Source organism: Fringilla coelebs, assembly GCF_963513975.1.
Source record: "Fringilla coelebs genome assembly, chromosome: 21".
Lineage (NCBI taxonomy): Eukaryota > Metazoa > Chordata > Aves > Passeriformes > Fringillidae > Fringilla > Fringilla coelebs.
In genome coordinates, this window is record NC_140047.1 from 3,880,572 (window position 1) to 3,904,398 (window position 23,827).

General features: G+C 49.9%; 1 protein-coding gene across 1 annotated transcript; it reads right to left on the minus strand.

The window, feature by feature from the left end:
• Window positions 1-1,463: 1,463 nt before the first annotated feature.
• Window positions 1,464-20,356, minus strand: TNFSF15 (TNF superfamily member 15; the record flags this gene model as incomplete). Its single annotated transcript, XM_084219513.1, has 4 exons — window positions 1,464-3,592; window positions 9,881-9,928; window positions 11,136-11,187; window positions 20,168-20,356. The coding sequence occupies 4 exons, from the start codon at window positions 20,354-20,356 to the stop codon at window positions 3,165-3,167; spliced, it is 717 nt and encodes a 238-aa protein (XP_084075639.1). The 3' UTR covers window positions 1,464-3,164.
• Window positions 20,357-23,827: the final 3,471 nt, after the last annotated feature.

Here is a 23,827-nt window from a genome sequence, read left to right on the forward strand (position 1 = left end):
CCTCACAATTCCCATCGTTCAGCACACCAGGGTTGAGTGATGATGCCTTGGGATACAGCTTCCCTGGAAATCTGCTGTCCCAGCCTGTCAGGATTGCCTTGTGCCCTCAGAATGATCAGCTCATCCGTAGAGAAGAGAAGCTTTCTGAATTACTGTCATTATCCCAGAATAGAGAGAATTTCCCTTCCAATTTCCTCCAAGGATAAACCAATTTCACACTATTTTGTCCTTTGCAGGAGCTCTCCTGCCTGTTTGCTGGGAATCACCTGTCTTGGAAAGATGATTTCAAATCTTCCTTTATGAGACTGACCAAGTTGTTTTGTGTGCTGGTCACCCAAAGTGCTCCACATGTTCCAAAACCTGTGGATTTTGTGTTTTCATGAGGTCAGATTCTGCTTTGGGCACACAACCAAGTGATCAAAGGCTCAACGTGAGGTGTTGGGGGAACACTTCACAAAACTGGAGCTGTGGAAAGTCTCAGGGTCTCACTGGGAGTAATTTTGTCTAGAAGAGCCAAGAGTGGGGGATTTCACCAGGTTTTACCCTGGTGGATGGGGGGTGGTCTCTGAGCAGGAGGAAGAGCCCTGAAAAGGAGCTGGATCCCCAGAACAAGGCTGAGGTCATGTGTGCTAAGCACTGAAGGGATAATTGGGGAATTACTGCTCCAGACACAGCTTAAAAAACCATTCTGGGCAGGTGGAGATAAAATAGGAATAAGGGCTCAAAGATGGAAGTGATCTGGATCATAAAGACATAAGAGGTTCCCTTGACTCCGAGTGTTTCCATCAATTAAATTTACTTTCTCCAATCCAAACCTATTTTGAGATGTCACTTTTCTTTGTGGGCTGGAGAAATTGAGTGTAAAAAATGGCATTGGGACAAAGAAGTGTCCTTGCACCTAGTGGGCAGGGCCAGGAAGGCAGGAGGGAGCAAGAGGACAGCTGAGATGTGGGGAAGGTAAAGGATGAGTCCAAGAAAGGATGAGAAGCCAAACTGGGATGAGGTTTTGATGCAGAGAATTTGTCAAGCTCCCCAATGGGCAGAGTTGTGCCAGGAGCCAACACTCAGGAATGAGACTCAAGGAAAAGGTGGAAGCAGGAAAAGAGGGCAGGGCAGGGTGGCAAAGTCCCGGCTGTTGTGATGGGCCTAAAACAGGGAAGGACAGACTGTGGGATCCAGGAATTGCAGGATAGGGAAGAATGGGCAAAAATTCACCATTTTGAGATGATTTACCACAAAAGACCTGCCAGTTTTCATGTCAGCAGGAAGGTCCTCGCACCAAGACATGAAGAGATCTGGTGCTGCCTGGACCTGCCCTCCTCCTGCCCTGCTCCTCTCCTCCCTTCCCCATCTCCCTGGCCTCCTCCCTGCTCCAGCTGCTCCACTGACTTCTTTTTCAGCTTGGGCAGATCTTCCCAGAGCTATCAAAGGTCTCCTGGTGGGAAGGGCTTGGCCATGGACAGAGCTGCAGCATCTCCCATGGCTTGTCCCTAGCCCAGCTCAGCCCTGCAGACACAGCCCCAAAGCCCCAGGGCTGCACATCCCACCCCAACCTGGGGCTCCAGCAGCGCTTTGGGCGCAAACATCAGCTCAGGGACAAAGCCTTGCTGCCATTTCTGGGCAGGGGGCCAAGTCCAGCCCAGGAGGGTCCTGCTGGAGATGTGCTTGCTGCAGGAGGGGAGGGGAAAATGGGAATTTCCCTGAGAGGCAGAAAGGTTTGTGGAAATGAGGCAGTGCAAGGTGGGAAGTTAAACAGCCCTGAGCTCCACCTGGGTGGTGTCTTTGGATCTTTTCACCTCGTGTGGGGACAGCTGGTGGCCAACCCTCAGCCAGGGCAAGGCTGGGAGTCCCTTGGGGCCAGGGGCCACCGTCAGCTGGGGTTGGAGCCCAAGCAGTGATTTCTTCAGCTGCATTTGCCTTGCGTTAAATATAATAGAAAGCAAAACATTGCAGAGGTTTTCTCCTAAAATTTCAGTGGCTGATTTAAAAGTGTGCAAAATTTTGCTCTGTGACTATCTACCTTGATTTTTTTTTTTTAATTTTTTTTTCCCCTATTATCCTAAAGTTAGGACCTGGAGGGGACATTCCACTTTCATGCCGAAACAGAAAGTGTTTTGTGTGTTCCCTAGATCTTTTCCAGAACATTTTGAGGCTGTATATGGACTTAGAGAACTGTAAATAATTTTTTTTGGAAAAACCAAAAATCTCAAGTAGCTGCTGCAAAGCACAAGATATAATTTTAATCTACTTTACAGGGAAGTTGGAAGGGATTAATTAAGCAGTTAATAATTAACCTGAGCTTTATGTTAGCGCAAAGTACTGAGTAAATGTATTCATAAGGAAATGATGAGAAATAATTACCTTTTAGAAAGGAGAATCTGAAGAAGGGTCATGCAAAACTATACTGGAAGTGGTAGAGAAAGCTCAAAAACCCTTTTTTTTTTTGGAGTTGAGGAAATTGTACAGTGAAGGTGGAATTTGGGACATAGCCTAGCTCAATATTCAAGAAGAAACTTCCTACCCACAGGTATCAAATGTTCCTCCTTAGCTTACAAAGTTTTGAAGAACTTTCAACTTTTGCTTTCAAAAATACATGCTTTCCCCCTCCAATATGAGTTTCATTTTTCTCTTTTGGCTTTGCTTTTTTCGTTTGTTTTGGGGTTTTTTGAGTGTTGTTTTTTGGTTTTTTGTTGTTTCTTGTTTGTTTGTTATGGGGCTTATTGCTGTTGTTTTGGGGCGATTTTTTTTTCGGGTTTTTTGGGGGTTTTTTGTTTGTTTGTTTTTTGTTTGGGTTTTTTTTTGGCCTTTTTTTGAGTTAGTATTTGGTTGGTTTTTGTTGTGTTTTTTTGGGGGGCTATTTCACTCCAACCTGCATCTTCACCTTTCCCTACCCATTAAATTAACTAGTGAGCTGCAGGGGAGTGATGGCACCGAAGAAGAAGAAGAAGAAGGAGAAGAAGAAGGAGAAGAAGAAGAAGAAGAAGGAGAAGAAGAAGGAGAAGAAGAAGAAGAAGAAGAAGAAGAAGAAGGAGAAGAACAAAAAGAAGGCGGCAAACAGCAGAGATCTCACCCCAACACGCACCCACCAAGCCAAAATCCAACAAAATCCCCTCGATGACCCTGGAGGGATCCCCCACCACCATCTGCTGCAGGCCAGCAGAGCCCTACAGCAGAAAGGCCCCAAAGAAAGTTTTGTGCTCCTTGGTGTAATCCACCAGCTTGATGTCACTCACGTTGACCATCAGCTTGTCTCCCACCTCCAAGGAGACCACGGCGCCCAGGTAGATGGGCTGGAACCAACCATTGCCGTTCTCACTGAGGGTCTTGGTGCCCATCAGCAGCTGGGTGGGCTCGGGGTAGCTGTCAGTGACCTTGGTGATGATCTCAGTGACAGAGCTGGCCTTGTGGCTGCTCTCCACGGGCCCTCGGAAGGTGACCTGGGCGTACACGTAGTAATCTCCGGAGACGGGGATCACCAGGGCGTTGCTGGAGTAGCTCAGGTTGTTCTTGGTGAAGGCCAGGCCTCGCTTGTCTTCCCACTGCAGGATGGGCATGTGGCTCCCCACGGCACTGGCCAGGTCCTGCCTCTTCACTGCAGCGGGGAGAGAGAGGGAGAGGAGGGTGGGTGAGGTTGGTGCAGGGTGGGGGGAAGGTGGAATCGCTGCTCCGGATGGGGAGGGATTTGAACGGGGTGAGCAAAAAGCTGGGGCAGAAATGTTCTTGTTTTGTGGCTTGATGAGGGAGCTGAATGGGCTGCAGGGCTGTGGGGAATGGATTTGTGGAGAGTTCTTAGGGTTTGATAGAAGGAAACCCTAAAAACTCTCTACGAGTCCATTTCCCACATGGGACAGCTGCCCAGTGGTGTTCTCCAGGCTGCCCATAGGCACAGCTTACACTGCCAAGACCTTCCTAGAGCATGCAGAACTATCCTGGCTTTCAGACCTGGACACGCTGTGGGCAGCCTGGAGAGCACCCCTGGGCAGCTGTCCCGTGTGGGAAATGGACTCACAGAGAGTTTTTAGGGTTTCCTTCTATCAAACCCTAAGAACTCTCCACAAATCCATCCCCCACAGCCCTGCAGCCTCATTCATTCTCCAGGTTCATTTTAATACCTGAGATAATCTCCATGGTTTTTATCCTCTTCTTCCCACTGCTGCTTTTTTAGCACAACAATTCCAGCCCTGGGAAGCAATGGAGATGGCTTTACCTTCCCCTCTCACCCATCTCCAGTGTGAAAACCTTGTCCTCAGGTGACACCAGCAGTGGGACACTTGTACCATGCTCGTACCTAAGGGCTGGGGTCAGGAAGAGGAAATTCTAAACCATCTTTTCCTTCAGGAGGGGTGGATTGCAATTCTGTTTCTTAGAAAGACACTGCTGAGCTTGCAGAATGTCCCCACTGGTCACCACCATGTGTCACCCCTTGGACTTCTCTTCCTGCTTCTTCTTAAGGGGATTGGGGCTCCTCAGCCCTTCCTCCTCTGTGCTCTCAAGGACATCTTTTGTAGAATTGCTTTTGGTTTACCAAGGTCACTGGATTTTAGCAAAAAACCCCAAAGACCCCACTGTGCTTCAAGAGCTCCAATTCCAAAGCAACACATTCTATTTTAAACCATTTTTATCCCTCTCTTCCCCTTTTTTTTCTTTAATGCTTTTCTGGAACAAAATACTACATTTGGAGTCAGCCTCAACATTCCTCCAGGCTTTTTGTTCCCAATCTTGTTGTGAGCAGACTGAGCTCCAGTCCTGACCCCAGCATCAGTCTGATCCAAGCTGAGGATGCTTCCCAGCCTGCAGGGGAAAAATTAGGGAATTGCTGCCCTATTGCCTTCCCTACTTTGATTTCTCAAACACAACAGAGAGGATAAAAAAACCTCAGCCCTTGCATGTTTTTCTGCAGGTAAGCAAGAGTTGTCTCTGCTCTTTACTGCCTGCCACATGGAATTGTTGTGCTAAAAAAGCAGCAGTGGGAAGAAGAGGATAAAAACCATGGAGATTATCTCAGGTATTAAAATGAACCTGGAGAATGAATGAGGGAAACCAGAGTTTCAGAAACTGAGACCTTTTTAACGAGCTTGTGTTAAGGCTTAAAGTTGATTTTTATTCAGTATTTGGGGAAGGGGTGTGTGCATGGGAAGGCAAATGGAATGCAGGTGAGGGAAGGCTTTGGAATTCCCTTGGCAATAACCCTTAGCTCCATCCTGAAATGAGACTCAGAAAAAGGAATTGCTCATGTCCCAGTGGTGTCTGTTTCCCTCTTTTCCAACAGTAAATAATCCATGAGGAGACAGGAAGCTGTTAGGAGTGCAATTCCTTTTATATTCTCTGAGTGGCACAACAAAATAATGGCCTTTTTTTTTTTTTTTTTTAGAGCTGCTGAAGTATCAAACCCTGATCTTTTCCCAGGGGTCAAAGTGGATGGGGAAAGTATTTCAGGGAAGGGGAAGACAGACAGGGATTGTGGCAGCAAGGAAAGGTAAATTATAGAAAGATTATAAAGCTTAGAGACATGGAGCTTTGACACTGAGAGGGGAATAAAAGAAAGTGAAAGTGCTCCTGGTCTGCCTTCATCTGCATCCACCTCAATGCATCATCCCTCAGTTCAGGGACTTTCTGAATCCTGGGGAAAGCTCAGCTAGCTTTGGGTCACTCTGAGCTTTGCAAGAGCTCGGAGCAATTCATCTCAGAGAGCAGAGGAAATCTTGTTTGAGCTGGGAAGGGTGAGGAAAGACCAGAATACTTCCAGAAAATGTCCTGGGCTCTAGTCCATCTCTGGAATTTTGGGGGAATTTGAAGAGAAGCTGCCTGTGAAATATTCTTTTCTTGTAGAATGATGCATTTAAAATGTCAATGACACTCAATTCCACAATGAATTTTTATATTAGTTATAAAATAGATTTTATTCGTTATAAATATGATAAGATCTCAAATGAACTACATGACTTCCTGACTTCTAGAATTAGTCAGGTTTCACAGCTTTAACCTCCCTTTTAGGATGATTCTCCCTCTATTGATACCCCTCTATTTTCAAGTTAATTACTTTTTCCCATGCTTTCAGTAACAGGAGAATAAAATGAATGTTCAAGTGCTTTTTAATACAGCACAGCTCCTTTCCTAGCAGCAGCTGTACTTTGTACTTATTTATTTATTTATTTCCTAAATTCTGAAGCTCTACTTCCTGCAACTATACCTATGATGCTAATTCTTAAAGGAATTAAAACCTGCTTTTAATAAGAGATTCATTGCCACAGATCCTTCTATTTTCTCACACACTATAAATTTCTGGCATCCCTGAATTCTCCTGTCCCCAGCTCCCTTTTGGTTCAGTCCCTTGCTGGAGAATCCCTGTTGCCTGTCAGATTTGGGATCTATTTTGTGCTGAATTTGTGGGCTTTCTGCAGTTCTCAGCAGCAATGGGAGAGCCTAAACCTGAACTCTGAGTCTGAGCTAGAGTCTGGAGCCTGTGGTGAAGCCCTCGTGGTGCGAGGTCCTGTGTCCTCTGCTGCTCCAGTTCATGCCCTGAGGATTTAACAAAGGGAATTTGGAGGCAGAAATGAGGCTCTGGCCACATTTAGAGTGGGTTTGGGACCAAATGAGGAGGGGCATGAGCCAGGTGCCAGGTTTGGGACCAAATGAGGAGGGGCATGAGCCAGGTGCCAGGTTTGGGATCAAATGAGGAGGAGCATGAGCCAGGTGCCAGGTTTGGGATCAAATGAGGAGGGGCATGAGCCAGGTGCCAGGTTTGGGACCATGGCAGCACCAGGAGCACGAGCCAGGCCCTGCAGCATTGGCCATCCCCTGTGCCACAGGCTGGTGACAAGAAGGAACAGGCACTGCCCTGAATCCTGACCCCAAACCCAACCAAGCCAGTGGGATGGGGATGATGGCAAGGCAAGGAGAAGCCCCAAAATGGGCTTGGAGGGAACTCTGAGCTGGGTTTTGGCACATCTGAGGAGGTAAAGTCATCAGGGAGGGGAGATCTCGATTCCAGCCTGGGTCAATAAAAATTCTCAGTGTGAGTTAAAAAGGCCAAGAGCAGCTGGAAGATTTATCAGAAAGGAACAGACACCAAAACATGGAGCTGTTCTGCTACTGCCAATTAATCAGTGCATTCCCAAAGAACTCCATCCAATTCTCATTCCTCTCACTCCTCTGCTCTCACCTTCACAACAGATGTGCCTAAAACTAGAAAAAGACAGAATAAAGGTGTGGAAGAGATTTCCTACAGTTTAGGATTTGTAGTCTGCCACCTTCACCTTGAAAACAACACCTGAGGTGGGGGAATGTAACAAAGATCAGGGGAATAATTATTCCTTTTACACTTTCTGTGTACAAGTCATTGTTTCTGAGAAGAGAACACCAGGGTGGAGCCCAAGAAATTATTATGCACAGGCTTGAAAATAACAGGAAATATTTTCTGCCTGCAAAGTGCTGTCAAGCTGGGAAACTCATTGCCACAGGGAGAAGCACTAGGAATGTGTTCAGGCTAAGAAAAGGTCAAAGATAATCCATAGATATTGGGTTCCTTGATGACTACATAGCATAGCACAGAAAGGAGAGAGAAAATTCCCTGAAGTTTCCACTTTTCTTGCTCCTTTCTACAGCCAGCAGTGACTGGCCCTCAGTGGAATGCCAGAGGGGATGGACACAGACCCTGGGAGGCAGCCTGGGAAGGATGGCAAAGGAATTTTTTGTAAATATGGGGGCTGGAGAAGTGTGGAGAAAACTGCTGGGTGTTTCCCTGTGGCAGCTGGGCTTTTGTGCAACCCAGGGAAGTTCCCAGCAGCAGAGCAGAGCTTTGGCTGCTCCTCTGAGTCACTGGAGCCTCTGGGTCTCTCTGCCAGGGGGGGATTTAAAAAAACAAAACCTTACAGAAGCAGACATGGGCCTCTTGCTCCTTAAAATTTGAGCAAAGCTGTGGCTGTTCCAGGGGCAGGCTGGGTTTGGAGCTCCAGAAACCCCCGTGGCAAAGGGAGAGGCACCAAGGGTGTGCATCAGGAAGGAGCTGCTGCACCAAGGGAAGGGAACTCTGCTGGGAATGCACCAGCCCTGAGTGATGGAGCCCTGGGGGTGGATTTGGATCCCTGCAGGAAATCCAGAGAGAAGAATCCCAGCACTTCCTGCCTTTCTCAGGTTACAAAGTGCGCCCTGGGGCAGCCCTGGCTGCTGGGGAAGCCTCTGCAGTGAGCTGTGCTCTGGGGAGGGATAAAAGGCCCCAGGGCAGCTGGAAAACCCCACTGGCACCCACTCCATCCACACTGGAGCCAGGCAGGAACTTTTCCCTGGGAATACCTAAATTTTCCACCTGGGTGGAGCTGGAGAGGATGGGGGATGTCTCAGGGAAACATCCTTGGGGTGGTGACAGCTTCAAGGCTGAGGTGGTGACATGGGGACCTTGGAGATGCTGGCAGCCCCTTGGAAAGGGATGGAACCCTCTTGGAAAGGGATGGAAACCTCTTGGGAAGGGATGGAAACCTCTTGGAAAGGGATGGAAACCTCTTGGAAAGGCATGGAAACCTCTTGGAAAGTATGGAAACCTCTTGGAAAGGCATGATAACCCTTTGGAAAGGGATGATAACCCTTTGGAAAGGGATGAAACCTATTGGGAAGGGATGGAACCCTCTTGGAAAGGCATGGAAACCTCTTGGAAAGGGATGGAAACCTCTTGGAAAGGGATGGAAACCTGTTGGGAAGGCATGGAAACCTCTTGGAAAGGCAAGGAAACCTCTTGGAAAGGCATGATAACCCTTTGGAAAGGGATGAAACCTATTGGGAAGGGATGGAACCCTCTTGGAAAGGCATGATAACCCTTTGTAAAGGCATGGAAACCTCTTGGAAAGGGATGAAAACCTCTTGGGAAGGGAAGGAAACCTCTTGGAAAGGCAAGGAAACCTCTTGGAAAGGCATGATAACCCTTTGGAAAGGGATGGAAACTCTTTGGAAAGGCATGGAAACCTCTTGGAAAGGGATGGAAACCTCTTGGGAAGGCATGGAAACCTCTTGGAAAGGCATAATAACCCTTTGGAAAGACATGGAAACCTATTGGAAAGGAAAGGAAACCTCTTGGGAAGGCATGGAAACCTCTAGAGAAGAGATGGAAACCTATTGGGAAGGCATGGAAACATCTTAGAAAGGCATAATAACCCTTTGGAAAGGCATGGAAACTTCTTAGAAAAGCTTGATAACCCTTTGGAAAGGCATGATAACCCTTTGGAAAGGCATGGAAACTTCTTAGAAAAGCTTGATAACCCTTTGGAAAGGCATGGAAACCCTTTGGAAAGGCATGGAAGCCTCTTGGAAAGGCCTGGCAGCCCACCCTGTGACAGGACTTTGTGATGGCACCTTCCTACCACAACATAAAAGCTTGGAGAGCTCAGCTTGGCATTACCCTTTCCCTGCTTGCTCTGAAATGTGTCAGAGATTATCTCACTGAAAACAGGGGGGAGGAATAATGGGAATATGGGGTGTGTGTAGTCCAAGTCAGGCCTTGCAGGAAAATAAAATAAAACCAGCCTGATTTGACCTGATTTTCCTCCAAAAGTTGTAATTCTTGCCAGTTCACTGCTCCATGAGGGCTCACATGAGCTCCTTCCCTGCCTTTTCTGGAGGATTCAGCAGATCACTGAGACATTTGGAACCTGTTTCAGTTCAGTTACAAAAGCTGGTCATTCAATGAAGAAACAGCTCAGAAAAGTGATATTTCTGTCAGCTGTCCCTTCATGGGCCCTTCCCTGCAGACACACTGCACTCAGCCTGGCAAAGCTGATTATTCTGCTCCCCATGTCTCCTGCAACACCTGCTCCTAGCAGATCCACAGGGACCAAGGTCACTGAACCACAACATTGGCTGTAAAAAGGCTTTAGTTGTGAACAAGAATTACCTGTCAGGTGAGCTCGTGGCTTCTTTGCACTGGAAAGTGTGTCTGTAACTGAGGGAAAAGGGAAAAAAATAGTGTGAGGATGTTTGCTGCTGTTCAAGAATAAAATTACAGAATATCCTGAGCTGGAGGGACACCAAGGATCCCCCAGGGCAGCCCCTGTCCCTGCCCAGACCCCCACCCAGCCCACCCTGGGCATCCCTGGCAGCGCTGTCCAAAGGCTCCTGGAGCTCTGGCAGCCTCGGGGCCGTGCCCATTCCCTGGGCAGCCTGGGCAGTGCCAGCACCCTCTGGGGGAAGAACCTTTCCCTAAGTCAACAAAATATGAGAGGTGACTGACCCCTGATTTGCTGTGATCTCTCACTGACCCCCCTGAGGTGATAAATACAGACAGGGGAGTTTGGCAGAGCTGCTGCAGCACCAGCAGGGCCCATTGTGGTGTGTCCTGAACTGCTGGAGGCAAACAGAGGGCAAGGGTGAGGAGCACAGGCTCCCAAATCCCTGCTGGTGCTTGTTCAGGGAGTCCCACTGACCCTGCAGTGTCACTGTGATATTTTATCAAAAATCCCTTCACCAGGATCTCTTCTCCTGGGAAGCTTCAGCTTCTCCCTGTTTTGCTGCTTTGGAACGTGAGTTGGAGAATTGTTTATCCAGCATCATGTGGATTGTTTTAATTTAATGAGCAATCCCAGTCCAGCTGTGTTGGACTCTCTGGTCAGTCACAGGATTTTATTATTCATTCTTTTCCAGCCTTCTGATGTCTCCTTCCTCTTTCTTTACTATAGTTTTAGTATAGCATTTTAATATAATATAATATAATATAATATAATATAATATAATATAATATAATATAATATAATATAATATAATATAATATAATATAATATAATATAATATCATATAATATAATATAATATCATATCATATCATATCATATCATCATATCATATCATACATGTCATATCATATATCATACATATCATGTTATAATAAATCAGCCTTCTGAGACCTTGGACTCAAATCCTCCTCTCTCCCCTCGTCCTGGGGATCCTCACACCACCACACCCCTGCAGAGCTGTGGGGGAAGCCTGTGCCTGCCCAGCTTTGCCAGCCCGGGGTTAGAACTGCTCCCATTTCCCTCTGCCCACAGTGATCTCCCCCAGTGTGCCCTGGCTGGCTTGTCTGGGCAGGGACTGGGGTGCTGAGGGCAGAGGTGTGCAGGGATTGCAACACCAGAGGGGAAAGGGGGGCAAACTCACCAGCAGCCACTGCTCGTTGCTTCAGGAAGTGAGAGCCCCTCTCCTCTGTGACCTGCAGGGACAGTGACAGCAGTCAGCTCCCAGGGTTGTGGGATTGTCCCAGAACATGGAACAGCTGCAGTGTAACAGCAGTGAATTCAGATGGAGCATTTTGGCTAAAAGGTGAACCCTGACGAGTCTTTGCTCACTGCAGGACATTTCTGCTGCCTTCACCTCTGACAGGTTCCAGGACCTGGGGGATGTTTGGTAGGTTCTGAGCTGGGCAAGCCCTTGGCACAGCTGGGGGAGCAGCAGCAGCAGAGTGGCCAGTGTGACCCAGCCATGCCTGGTGGCTGTCCAGCCCTGCTGCAGCCCCTCTGCTGCCCTCAATCCAGCAGAGCAAAGGGAGAGATTCTCCTCGAGAATCTCCTCGAGGCAGCTCTGAGATTCTCCTCGAGGCAGGCAGGTCTGAGCCCTCACAGCAGCAAAGGATCCCCACAACAGCAGCAGAGAGCCTGAGGTGGATCAGCTCCACCTGCCTTTTGTCCTGCACCTGGTTCATTCCAGACCAAGGCTGTTCCTGCAGTCTGTCTGCAATTTTGGGTGACCAGGGGAGGCAGGAGCTGAGCAGACCCAGGGAGCAGCTGCGGGGTGAGCTCTGCTGCTGGGGTCTGCACGGGGGAAGGCTCATCCTCCCTCTCCTCTGCAATTCCCTCCTGGAGCCCTCCCACTGCCCTCAGGCAGGACATGGCCCCGAGCCCTGCCCCGGTGCTGGGGGTGCTGGGGGATGGTAGGGGGTGCTGGGAATGATGGGGGATGCTGGGGGGTGCCAGGGATGCTGGGGATGCTGCAGGATGGTGGGGGTGCTGCAGAATGTTGGGGGGTGCTGTGGAGTGCTGTGGGATGCTGGGGGGGGTGTGGGATGATGTGGGATGCTTGGGATACTGGGGGATGTTGTGGGATGCTGTGGGGTGATGTGGGATGATGTGGGATGATGTGGGATGATGTGGGATGCTGGGGGATGCTGGGGGATGCTGGGGAATGGTGCTGGGTACTGGGGGATGCTGGGGGGTGCCAGGGATGCTGGGGATGCTGAAGGATGGTGGGGGCGCTGCAGAATGTTGGGGGGTGCCATGGAGTGCTGTGGAGTGCTGTGGAGTGCTGTGGAATGCTGGGGGAGGTGTGAGATGATGGGGGATGCTTGGGATGCTGGGGGATGTTGTGGGATGCTGTGGGATGCTGCGGGATGCTGGAGGATGCTGGGGGATGGTGGTGGGTACTGGGGGATGCTGGGGGATGCTGGGGGATGCTGGGGGATGGTGGTGGGTACTGGGAGATGCTGCAGGGTGCTGGGGATACTGGGGGTTCCGGGGATAGTGGGGATGCTGGAGAATGATGGGGATGCTTTGGGATGCTGGAGAATGTTGGGGGATGCTATGGAGTGCTGTGGGATGCTGGGGGATGTTGTGGGATGATGGGGGATGTTGTGGGATGATGGGGGATGCTGTGGGGTGATGTGGGATGCTGGGGGATGGTGGTGGGTACCGGGGGATGCTGGGGGGTGCTGGGGATACTGGGGGTTCTGGGGATAGTGGGGATGCTGGGGAATGATGGGGATGCTTTGGGGTGCTGGGGGATGCTAGGGGATGGTGGAGGATTCTGGGGATGCTGGGGGATACTGGGGGATGCTGCCTCACATCCAGCTCTGTGGGGCTGTGAGGAGCAGCCCTTGGAGCAGCCTGGGTTGTGCTGACCCTCAGGACTGATCCTTGGGACAGACCCACAGGATTGACCCTCAGAGCTGTCAGGAACCCCCATCCCAGAACATCCTTCAGGGACACACATGGTGTGTTTTATGGGCAGACACCAAAACCACATTGAATAAACAGAATAAACCACCCCTAGTCAGCTCATAGCAAAGTATTTGAGGCACTTTGCCCAGTAAAACCTGGAACAATATTAATATCTAGATGCTGAAGCTGGCTCCTGCTGGCTGTGTCTCACACAGCTTCAAGCACTGCAGGAGAAGGAGAAAATAGAGAATTTATATTGGCTGGGGAAGGGGAATGTTTGTGGCAGGAGAGGCAGCCTGCCTGGGGTTGGGGGCTGCTGGCTGCTCCAGGAAAGCCAAAGACAGTTTAATGTTTTACTGGAAGTAAACATTCGTGTGCTGCAGCAGCAAACAGTCATTTCTGAAATAGCTGCTCCAGCATGCTGGAAAAAGTGCAGAAGGAAACAGTAGGGAAAATTCTCCTTTTTTCTGTTTTTTTTTTTATTCTTTTCTTTGTATTCCCTTGCCCACCTGTACAGAAATGTGTGGCCCAGCCCCAGGAGGCTCCTGGCACAGACTGGTGTGAACTGCCAGTGTGGGGCTGAGGGGAAAGTGGTGCTGTGCTGTCCAGCACATTCCTGAGCCTTTCCTTCTGTGTGAGGAGTTTCAAAGTCCTGCTCTCTGTGGTGACTAACCATGAGTGCCCTGCTGATGTGACTCAGCCCCAGCCTGGTGACCTTGTCCCTGCCCTGGTGGGAAGCACAAGGTCAGAATTTAGGATTTCCCTCACACTGCCCTAAACTACTCACCTAGAAGTATATTTACATGTGGCATTTCCTACCTATTTCCCAAGTGACTAATTCTCATTAGTGATCCCATTCTCTAAGGATTCTGCAGCCAGGGAAAAAATCAATCCCAAACCTATATTTAAGAATGTAACTTCTGTGGAACTGTTTACATACTCGAAGCTTAACTTCTGCTGAAATTCCTTGTATAAACTTGGATGTTGCAATCCAAACAGAGGTGGCAGGAAAATGGGAAGGAGAGCAAGGAGAATTCTGCTTCTTTATAAAAGATAACAAAAAGGTTTTGTTTAAACCTAAATTTACTTGTTTCCCAAGAAATCCAACTGGAAACTCCAGGTGCAGGAGCTGCATTCAGAGATGCTGAGGGACAGAGCAGATAGAGCAGGGGGACACAGCAAGGTGTGGAATTATTCTGTTGCTTGACAAAGGTATGGCTGTTCTTTTTTTTTTTTCCTAATTGTGCTATCTCATAAAGGTGTAAATATAAATACAAAAGATGTTTTAGCAGCAGACAACGCTGCACAATGACCAGGTGCCAGAAATACTTGTCCTGAATAGGCACAGATGTTGTGCATTGATGGGGAGGGAGAGCTGAGCATCATGAGGCAGTGGAGAGAACATTCACACAATCAGTGCTTTTCTCTCTTTTCCCTTTTCTTGCTCAGCTGTGGTTCTGAAAAGTTCACAGCTTCAATTTTCCCTCTGCTTACTGTGGAGAGCCCAACCACTGAGTGATGCTGAAACCCCCACCTCGAGCTGACTCACAGAGGTTTGGACAGGCAGCTTTAGTGACCCTGGGGATTGCTGGCTGCTGAACACTTCTGGTACCACAAACCACCAAAAAGCCCCAGTGCATTTGTCTCCAGGTACTGCTAATCCCAACCAGGGGGGCTGATATCCAGTGGCATGGCAAGAGCAGAATGAATGAGCATTCTGAATGAATGAATTCCCCCAGCCCCTCCATGCACTCCAGCTGGGAGAGGCTCTGCAGGCCACGTGCAGCACACAAAACCAAGTTTTTCCAACTCCAGAGGTGCTGCATGGCCTGGGCTGGGAGTTTTTGGGAGGAATTGGTCTGTGCCAGTAGAAACTGGCTTCAATCAGAACATTTTGCTGCCCAGTGGAAGGCGGTACCCGAGGCACGTGCCCACAAGGAACATCTGCATCCAGCAGCAGTGGCCAGGCAGGGATTGATCTGGTGCTGGCTTTGGAAGGGGAATCCCAACACCTGGGCCCATCCAGGTGTGCCTGCTGCTCCTCCCCAGGTATTTCTCCTTCCCCAAAGATCAGGAAGCTTTTGAGGTTCTCCTTCCTTTATGGGCAGGCCATGAGGGCAGATCTCTGCTGGGGTTTGTTGCCAGCATTCCAGCAGGATCCAGGTGGAGCCCCTGGGATTTTCCAGTTCCTCCTGCTCTGCAGCAGGTCCCTTCTCCTCTGCCAGCTGACATGGCACAGAGCTGGCACACAGGTACGTGTCCAACCCTTGGGACAGGGTTTGGAACTCCTGTTTATTCTGCTTCCCTGACGTGCCAAGGATGCCACAAAAAATAAACCCAAACACCAACTTCTCCAGGCCACAGGACTTGATGCTCTGCTGAGTGGGATGCTGAGGCAGCCAGAGCCGCTCTCCTGTGCCATTCCATGGATGGTTTTGGGAACTCAGCCCGAAACTTGGCTTCCCTTTGAGGAAGGATTGCCCTTCCTCCAGCAGGGCACCACTATGGCCTTAAAATAGATTTCCTGCTAGTAACACAAGCCACATGTTCTGGTGTGAAAAACACTTCTTCCTCTCCTTGCTCTGGATTGAAGCACAAAAGAAAGTGGTTCCTCTTTCCCAAAGGAGCATGGAGGGAGCCTGGAAGGTGTCCAGGGAAAACCATCACCAGACTGGAATTATTCATCCCAGATGCATTGCACCATGACACACAGAGAACACTGGGAGCCCACACATGTTGCTGTAATGACATAACTTGCCCTGCTTTTTCCTGAAAGGGACATTTCCAGAGAAAGAGATGAGTTTGCATCCCTTCAGAGGCACCAGGTGACACCGAGGGATGACCAGGGTGCCTCGCCCTGCAGGCAGCCTGCCCAGGGACACTCCCCTGTTGCACAAACCTTCCTGGGCTTCCCTTCTCCTCCTTGCTCCAGGAAGCACTCAGGAATTTACTCCATCTGCTCCCGGCCTGCTGAGTCCCTCCCTCCTCCCAGGACTGTCCCCAGAGCACTGGGAGGTGACAATTCTGTGTGGGCAGAGCCCCGTGGGGCAAGCAGAGGACTCCTCCCGTGGGCTGCAAGGGTCAGGAGGCCAAGACTCATCTGGAGCAAGCTCGGGGCTGCCCACTCATCCCACAGTGCCCAGGGCACCCACACCCCAAACCTCTGCCTCACATGGCTGGTGCCAAAGCTCCTGATCTGAGCTGGCAGTGGGGCACATGAGGACAGAGCCATTCAGCAAACTCTGAATGCAGAAGGACATGAAACAAGGCATTTTCCTGAGAGCTTTCATGCCCAGAAATATTGCCAGGGAGTGAACCTCTCTGAACCTGCAGGCTCCTGGGGGATATGGCTCCTTGGGGCATTCAGAGGCAGCCACACAGGCAGAGACATCCACCCCTCTGTGCTGTCCTGCTGGACAACAGTGATGGGCACAGAGAGCAGCAGAGGGAATGGTGAGAACAGAGAGAAGCACAGGGAATGGTGGGCACAGAGAGAAGCAGAGGGAATGGTGAGAACAGAGAGGAGCAGAGGGAATGGTGAGCACAGAGAGCAGCACAGAGAGGAGCAGAGGGAATGATGAGAACAGAGAGGAGCAGAGGGAATGGTGAGAACAGAGAGGAGCAGAGGGAATGGTGAGAACAGAGAGCAGCACAGAGGGGAGCAGAGGGAATGATGAGAACAGAGAGAAGCACAGAAAGCAGCAGAGTGAATGGTGAGAACAGAGAGAAGCAGAGGGAATGATGGGCACAGAGAGCAGCACAGAGAGAAGCACAGAGGTGAGCAGAGGGAATGGTGAGCACAGAGAGCAGCACAGAGAGGAGCAGAGAGAGCAGCAGACAGAATAGTGAGACCAGAGAGAAGCAGAGGGAATGGTGAGAACAGAGAGCAGCAGAGGGAATGATGGGCACAGAGAGCAGCAGAGTGAGTGGTGGGCACAGAGAGAAGCACAGAGAGCAGCAGAGGGAATTGTGAGACCAGAGAGAAGCAGAGGGAATGGTGAGAACAGAGAGAAGAAGAGGGAATGATGGGCACAGAGAACAGCAGAGGGAATGATGGGCACAGAGAGAAGCACAGAGGGGAGCAGAGTGAGTGGTGGGCACAGAGAGGAGCAGAGGGAATGGTGAGAACAGAGAGCAGCAGAGTGAGTGATGGGCACAGAGAGAAGCACAGAGAGGAGCAGAGAGAGCAGCAGAGGGAATGGTGAGACCAGAGAGGAGCAGAGGGAATGATGGGCACAGAGAGGAGCAGAGGGAATGGTGAGACCAGAGAGAAGCAGAGGGAATGATGGGCACAGAGAAGCACAGAGAGCAGCAGAGGGAATGGTGAGACCAGAGAGAAGCAGAGGGAATGATGGGCACAGAGAGCAGCAGAGTGAGTGGTGGGCACAGAGAGGAGCACAGAGGGGAGCAGAGAGAGCAGCAGAGGAAATGGTGAGCACAGAGAGGTGCAGAGGGAATGATGGGCACAGAGAGGAGCACAGAGAGGAGCAGAGGGAATGGTGAGCACAGAGAGCAGCAGAGTGAGTGATGGGCACAAAGAGCAGCACAGATAGGAGCAGAGGGAATGATGAGACCAGAGAGAAGCAGAGGGAATGGTGAGCACAGAGAGCAGCAGAATGAATGAAAATCAGGAACAGGCAGGGCCCAGCAGAGGTGCAGCTCCTCCCACAGCACCCCGGGCACCCCGCCAGCCCCGATGACTTTTCTCTTCCTCCCTGGGACGGGCAGAGGTTGTAACTCCTCTATCACCTCGTAACATCATTGTGGAAACATTACGTGTTGCTAATTGGGAGCAGGTGCATGGGAATGCACACCAGAGTTGCAATTCCAACCATTTACGTTGTGCTTTTCCTCTTAAGGAGCCAAACCCACTCATAAAAAACTCTTCTGCTAGCAGGGTCACGATCCAGGAACACATTGGATTGATTAAACAAGTTAACATTTGATTATTCTTCTGCTCCAAGATTGTTTCAAGACTGAACTGTTCTTCTCTGGTGGGACACAAACAAACCCAGAGCAGCAGCAGAGGTGCTCAAAGCACCTGGTGAATTTTACCACCCCTGCCTCGAGCAGCACCCAGCTTTTCAAGCTCCTCCATGTTCAGTCTCTGCTCTGCTATAATTCCACATTTCCAGAACTGAAGGCTCCCAAATCCCCTCAGATCATGCCCAGCCCCTGAAGAAAGCTGTGTTCTGGCACCTGCAGGTAGGGCAGCCTGGGTTTCTACAGCTGGAACCGACAGCAGTGATACAGTCAGGGCAGCATCACTCAAGGAACTGCCAGATGTGCCAGCCCGAGGGGCTGCACCAGGTTAGAACCAGGTGAGGCAGAGGATGCTGCACCCTGAGCTCAGCATCACTCAGGCAGAGCAGCCTGGGGTCCCAGCACAGCCCCAGGAGCCGCCAGTGGCTCTGCCCTCCCACAGCATCCCCGGGCTGAACGTGAGCCAGGGGACAAACCTGCCTTCAAGGCCACCCAAAACCAACCCCCCTTTCTGGGGCCCTGCTGGTTAACTGGGGAATTTCGGACCTGAAGCTAAAATTCAAAGCTTAATTCACCAATTTACAGCACGGGGCATTCCTGCTGAGCTCACAGCTCCCCACAGGAATAGGGAATTGCAGGAGGGATGGAGCAGCAGAGCAGAAGTTTGGATGGCTGGGAGCAAAGTCTGGCAAGGGAGAAGAGCTGCAAAGACTGGACTGAGAGAAAGTTTTAAGAGGTAAAAACAGGGCCAGACTCCCTTAAGTGTCTCTTAGATCTCTGCAGAAGTTCACATTAATAATAATTAATTATTCACCAGAGCTGTAGTTGTCAGCCCAATGACGGGTGACTGACCCACTGACATCAGCAGATCTTCCTGAAATCAGACACTGTGAGGGGAAGCCACAGATTTAACCCAAAAGAAAGGAGGAAAATGACCCATAGCATCAAAAATCTGGCAGAAATCAGTGATTTTTTTTTTTAAGCATTCCCTGCGGCACAGCAATAAAAGTTTTAAAGTCATGCACTCCTGAAATCAGACACTGTGAGGAGAAGCCACAGATTTAACCCAAAAGAAGGGAGGAAAATGAGCCAGTGTCAAAAATCTGGCAGAAATCAGTGCAGAGACAGTGATTTCCATCAATCAGTGATTTTTTTTCAAAGCATTCCCTGCGGCACAGCAATAAAAATTTTAAAGTCATGTACTCCTGAAATCACACTGCCAAGGGAAACCGCTGCTTTAACCCAAAAGAAGGGAGGAAAATGACCCATAGCATCAAAAATCTGACAGAAATCAGTCATTATTTAAGCACTCCCTGCAGCACAGCAATAAAAGTTTCAAAGCCACTTGTGACCTCAGTGAAAGTAAGGAACCGTTAGCTAAAAAAGAGCAATAATCAGATTTACCCTCGGGGTGAGGAAGAAGGAATGCAACAGCGAGTCTCACACGTGCCCTCGGACAGGAGAAATTCACAAAGAGCATTAAAAGTGCTCCGGGGAGGCTCCGTTGGGAGGTGCAGACGGCACTCAGGTGTGCCCATGTGCTGGGAAGGATGAAAGTTTGACAAGAAAGTCTCACAGATGTGTGTGCTTGGCAGAAAGATTTTTAAATGTAGAGTCTGATGAAGGAATAGAGATGGAAGCAAGTTTTGATATAGAAGAAAAGAATTACTGGATAACCAAGGAGGCAAAGGGTGTGTTAGTTAGAAGGGGTTTTTATGGCTTAGAGAAAAGGATAAACTGACCCCAAACAAGAAGATGTTTTTTTTACCAAGAAGAAGGATAGCACAGACAAGCAAGTCAGCAAATGTTGCAAGTAAAAAATGTCGCAAGTAGAAATTTTCCCTTGCAAGAAAACTGAAAACCAACTTCCAGCTTTTAAACTGTAATGTACTAACTTTAGTGACTGGAGAACAGTAACATGAATATGGTAATGATAGCAGTTATGACAGGCTATAGGTAAAAGGGATAGATTGGTTCTACTGTATTAAGATAGGCTATAGGTAAAAGGGATAGATTGGTTCTACTGTATTAAGACAGGCTATAGGTAAAAGGGATAGATTGGTTCTACTGTATTAAGATGCTCAGCAAAGAAAAGTCTATAATGCATTGTGAACAAAAGAAACAAATATAATGCATTGTAACCTAAACCAAGGGTCGGCACAGCTCTGTCACCCACGACCCTGGACTGCTGCAACATCTCGGATACAATAAACTGCATTTTGAAGAGCCGCCTGGAGTCCCGCATCCCTCGCTCAGGCTCTTGCACCCCTGCCTTACCTGGCCGCAGGAGCTGGGCGCTCGCAGGTTCCCGACCAGCAGGTAAGCGATGGGCAGCATGAGCAGCAGCACGGCCAGCAGGCAGAGCAGCAGCGCGCAGCGCATCCTGCGCAGGTCCTGCCGGAGCTGCATCCCCGCGCCGCGCCCGCTGCCCGCAGCCTCCGCGCCCATCTCCACCGCGCTCTCCATGGCAGCAGCGCCGGGCTCGTCCTGCCAGGGAGCCGGGCACCGCCAAACCTCCTGTGGCGCCTGCCCTGCATGGAGACCCCCATTAAATAAGAGCTGTGCGGAGTGTGGGAAGGCACCGGGCGCACGCACTCCCTCCCTCCCTCCCGAGGAATGCACCGCCTACAGTAGAAACCCGGCAGGAGCCGCGGGAGCGCTCTCCGCGCCGCCCGGCCCGCTCCTGCCTCCGAGCGCTCCTGCTCCCCCCGCTCCCTGCTGGAGGAAGCCAGGAAAGTCCCGGTGGGTGGGACCAGGATCAACCCTCCTGCTGCTGCTGCTGCTGCTGCTGCTGCCGGGCTGGAGCTCCGCGAGGTTTTCCGCCTGGCAAAGGGAACGTGAAACCGATGGAGTGAAAGTGAGAAGCAGGGGGAGAGCGAGAGGCAGAAGCGAGCGCAGCCCGGCAGTTTCTTCTTTCCCAGAGAAAGGGGAAGAGGCTTTTGGGGAAGGTGAGATGACAGGAAGCAAGTGACCCCAAAGAAGGGTTCTCTGAAGTGTTGTTTCATCCCCCGCCATTTTAGCAGAATTCACAAGAGGCTTCCCGTTGCTCAATGTTCACCTTTTGCACCCAAACCGTCGGGGCTTAGGCACAAAATCAGACGCTTGTCTGCTCTGGGGCTCATCTCCCAAATCATCTTAATAAAAACCTTAACAAAAGGTTGTGCCGTCACAGGAGTCTGTTGTTGCAACTTGGACAAGTGTGATTTTCCTGTACTTGGGGGAAAAATGATGTCAGTGTTACACTCCCTGACAGAGAGGGGCTGCAGCCTGTGGAGATCCTCTGGAGCTGATCTTTGGATATTCTTAATTCAGCTGGAGAAAGAACAGAGAGAATTTTTCTCAGGCTGAGCATGGGAATTTTAGAAGAAAAGAATTAAACCAATTATTATTTATCTTTCTGTAACCATTGTTTATAGTCATGGTTCTCCACAGTGTGTTGTTCATAATCACTAATAATGTGAGATGTTTCTACTTTGAGCCCAATCACGTCCCACCTCAGTGAGTGAGACTATAAAACTCACAACTTCTTGCTCTGCTGTAACTCCACATTTCCAGAACTGAATTCTTGCTAATAAAGAATTATTCTATTTTACCTTCTGGTCCACCTAAAGACTGGAGTCTTTCTTTCCACCCCTGACCCAGCAGTGTCGCTGATCAGCAGCACAACCAGGAGGAACAAGCTCTGCTGGCAGCTGATGTCCAGCAGGAAGGGGTTCCTGTATCCCAGGAAAATTCCTAAATTCCTTCCTTGCTCCCTGCCACTCTGCAGCAGCCCACCCTCCCCAGGGAAATCCTCTCATTTAGGAAGTGCTTGGCATGCAGATGTTGTCATTTAGACTGGCCCAGACTGTTGAAACTGGATTTTTTTTTTTTTTTTTTTTGTCCCCAGGAAAGTTCTCATTAAAACAGAAACTTTCTTTGAGGTGTGTGTGCACACACAATGATGTGCAGGAACTTCTCCTTTTTCCCTGGGTAGAGAAACAGGCTGGAAACTTCAACACTTTTATTTAGTAAGAGAGATTTGGTTCCCCTCACCTCCCCATGGAAAGCTTTTCAGATTTGGGCTTTTCAAAAAATAAGATGCAAGAATGAAAATTATTTTCGCATGTCCCAGGCTGTCTGTAACATCCCTTTCCCTCATGAAAATTCAGCCAGCTCTTCTCACTTCAATGACATGGAAAAATCTTCCTATTGCAATAGTTGGGTGCAGCTCTTGATGTTCTGGAGAGCCCCAAGTCATGCTCTCAGCAGAATATGTGGTTTGGTCAGCGAGGCTGAGGCTGCCAGCAGCAAGAACAGGATCCTTGCCAGCAGAGCAGAGAGGGAAGAGACCAGGGAAAGAGAAAGTATGAAAGAGTAAGCAAGAAATAGTGAAAAGCAGGAGGTTTAGGGAGATAAGGGAGAATCCTGGAATGGTTTGGGTTGGAAGAGATCTTAAAGGTCCCCTAATTCCACCCCAGCCATGGCAGGGACACCTCCCACTGTCCCAGGCTGCTCCCAGCCCTGTCCAGCCTGGCCTTGGGCACTGCCAGGGATCCAGGGGCAGCCACAGCTGCTCTGGGCACCCTGTGCCAGGGCCTGCCCACCCTCACAGCCAGGAATTCCTTCCCAATCTCCAATCTAGACCCACTCTCTTTCAGTTTGAAGCCATTCCCCCCTGTCCTGGCACTCCAGGTTCTTGCAAATCTTCTGTCTCCATCTTTCCTGCCAGCCCCTCCAGGCCCTGCAAGGCCACACTGAGGTCCCCCCAAAGCTTCTCCTCTGCAGGTGAACAATCCCAGCTGTGCCAGCCTCTCCTCCCAGCAGAGCTGCTCCATCCCTCTGATCCCCCTGGAGCCTCCTCTGGCTCTCTGCAGCAGCTCCAGCTCCTCCCTGTGCTGGGCCAGGGCTGGGGCAGCTCTGCAGGTGGGCTCTCACCTGGGCACAGGGCACAGGGGCACAATCCCCCCTCCCTGCTGCCCACGCTGGGCTCAGCCCAGGGCAGGGGCTCAGGGCTGGCTCCTCACCCAGCAGAGCTCTGTAAAACACCAAAGGCTCCAATCCCAGCCGAACCACACTGCTCCTGTCAGACCTTACACAGGTGACTGACTCCGTTTCCTTCCCTAATTCACTGTTGATTTTCATTTAGGCTGTAAAGCCTTGGGGACAAGGGCTCCTCTCTGCTTTTGCAGAGCCCAGATCTCATTTCAGGTAGGTGTGGCCCCATTTATCCTCAAATAAAACTCATGTATCTCTGAACTGCTCTGTAGACAAGTGATTGTTTTAACCTTTTTTTTTTCTTCACTCTGGAGTCCCAGTTGCATACTCTAGGGCAAAATACTAAAAAAACCCAAAACTAATATTTTGACCACGGGTGTCACAGTTAATTTTCTCTTCACTGTGAGTGCTACAAAAAGCTGAAAATATATTCAAGGCATGAGCCTTGCCAGCAGACGGACACAGATATCTCCAGGGAACGCCAGGAGTTTATTTTTATTTTATTTGCCAAGGATTTCCAGGGGAGCCAGCTCTGAGTTACAACAGCTTGTAAGAACTTTTATTGGCCTCAGCCTTCTTGCAGCAGTGCCCTGCAAATCTTTGGCTGGAAGAGGATGAGCAGCTGGAGCCTCTTGAGATCAGCTGGGAACAGGCTGATGCTCTGCCCCTGGCACTGAGGCTGAGCTGAGAATTTGCTCTTAAAGATCCCAAGAGAGGGAGGAGGAATTTCATTTTTCCTGCGCAGACAAGCGTGCCTGGCAGAGAGGAGCCTGGTACTTGCCAGGAGGGGACTCAGCAAAAGAAAGAAAAAGAACACAGAAAAAGAACATTCCCAGATATGGATTTATGGGGTGGGGAAGAAAAAAGAGAGGAGCACTGGGAGAGACTTACTCCCATTTTTTCCCCCCAAACTGGGCTGGGGGACTTTTTGCATATGGGTATTTTGGTATTTTGGGATTT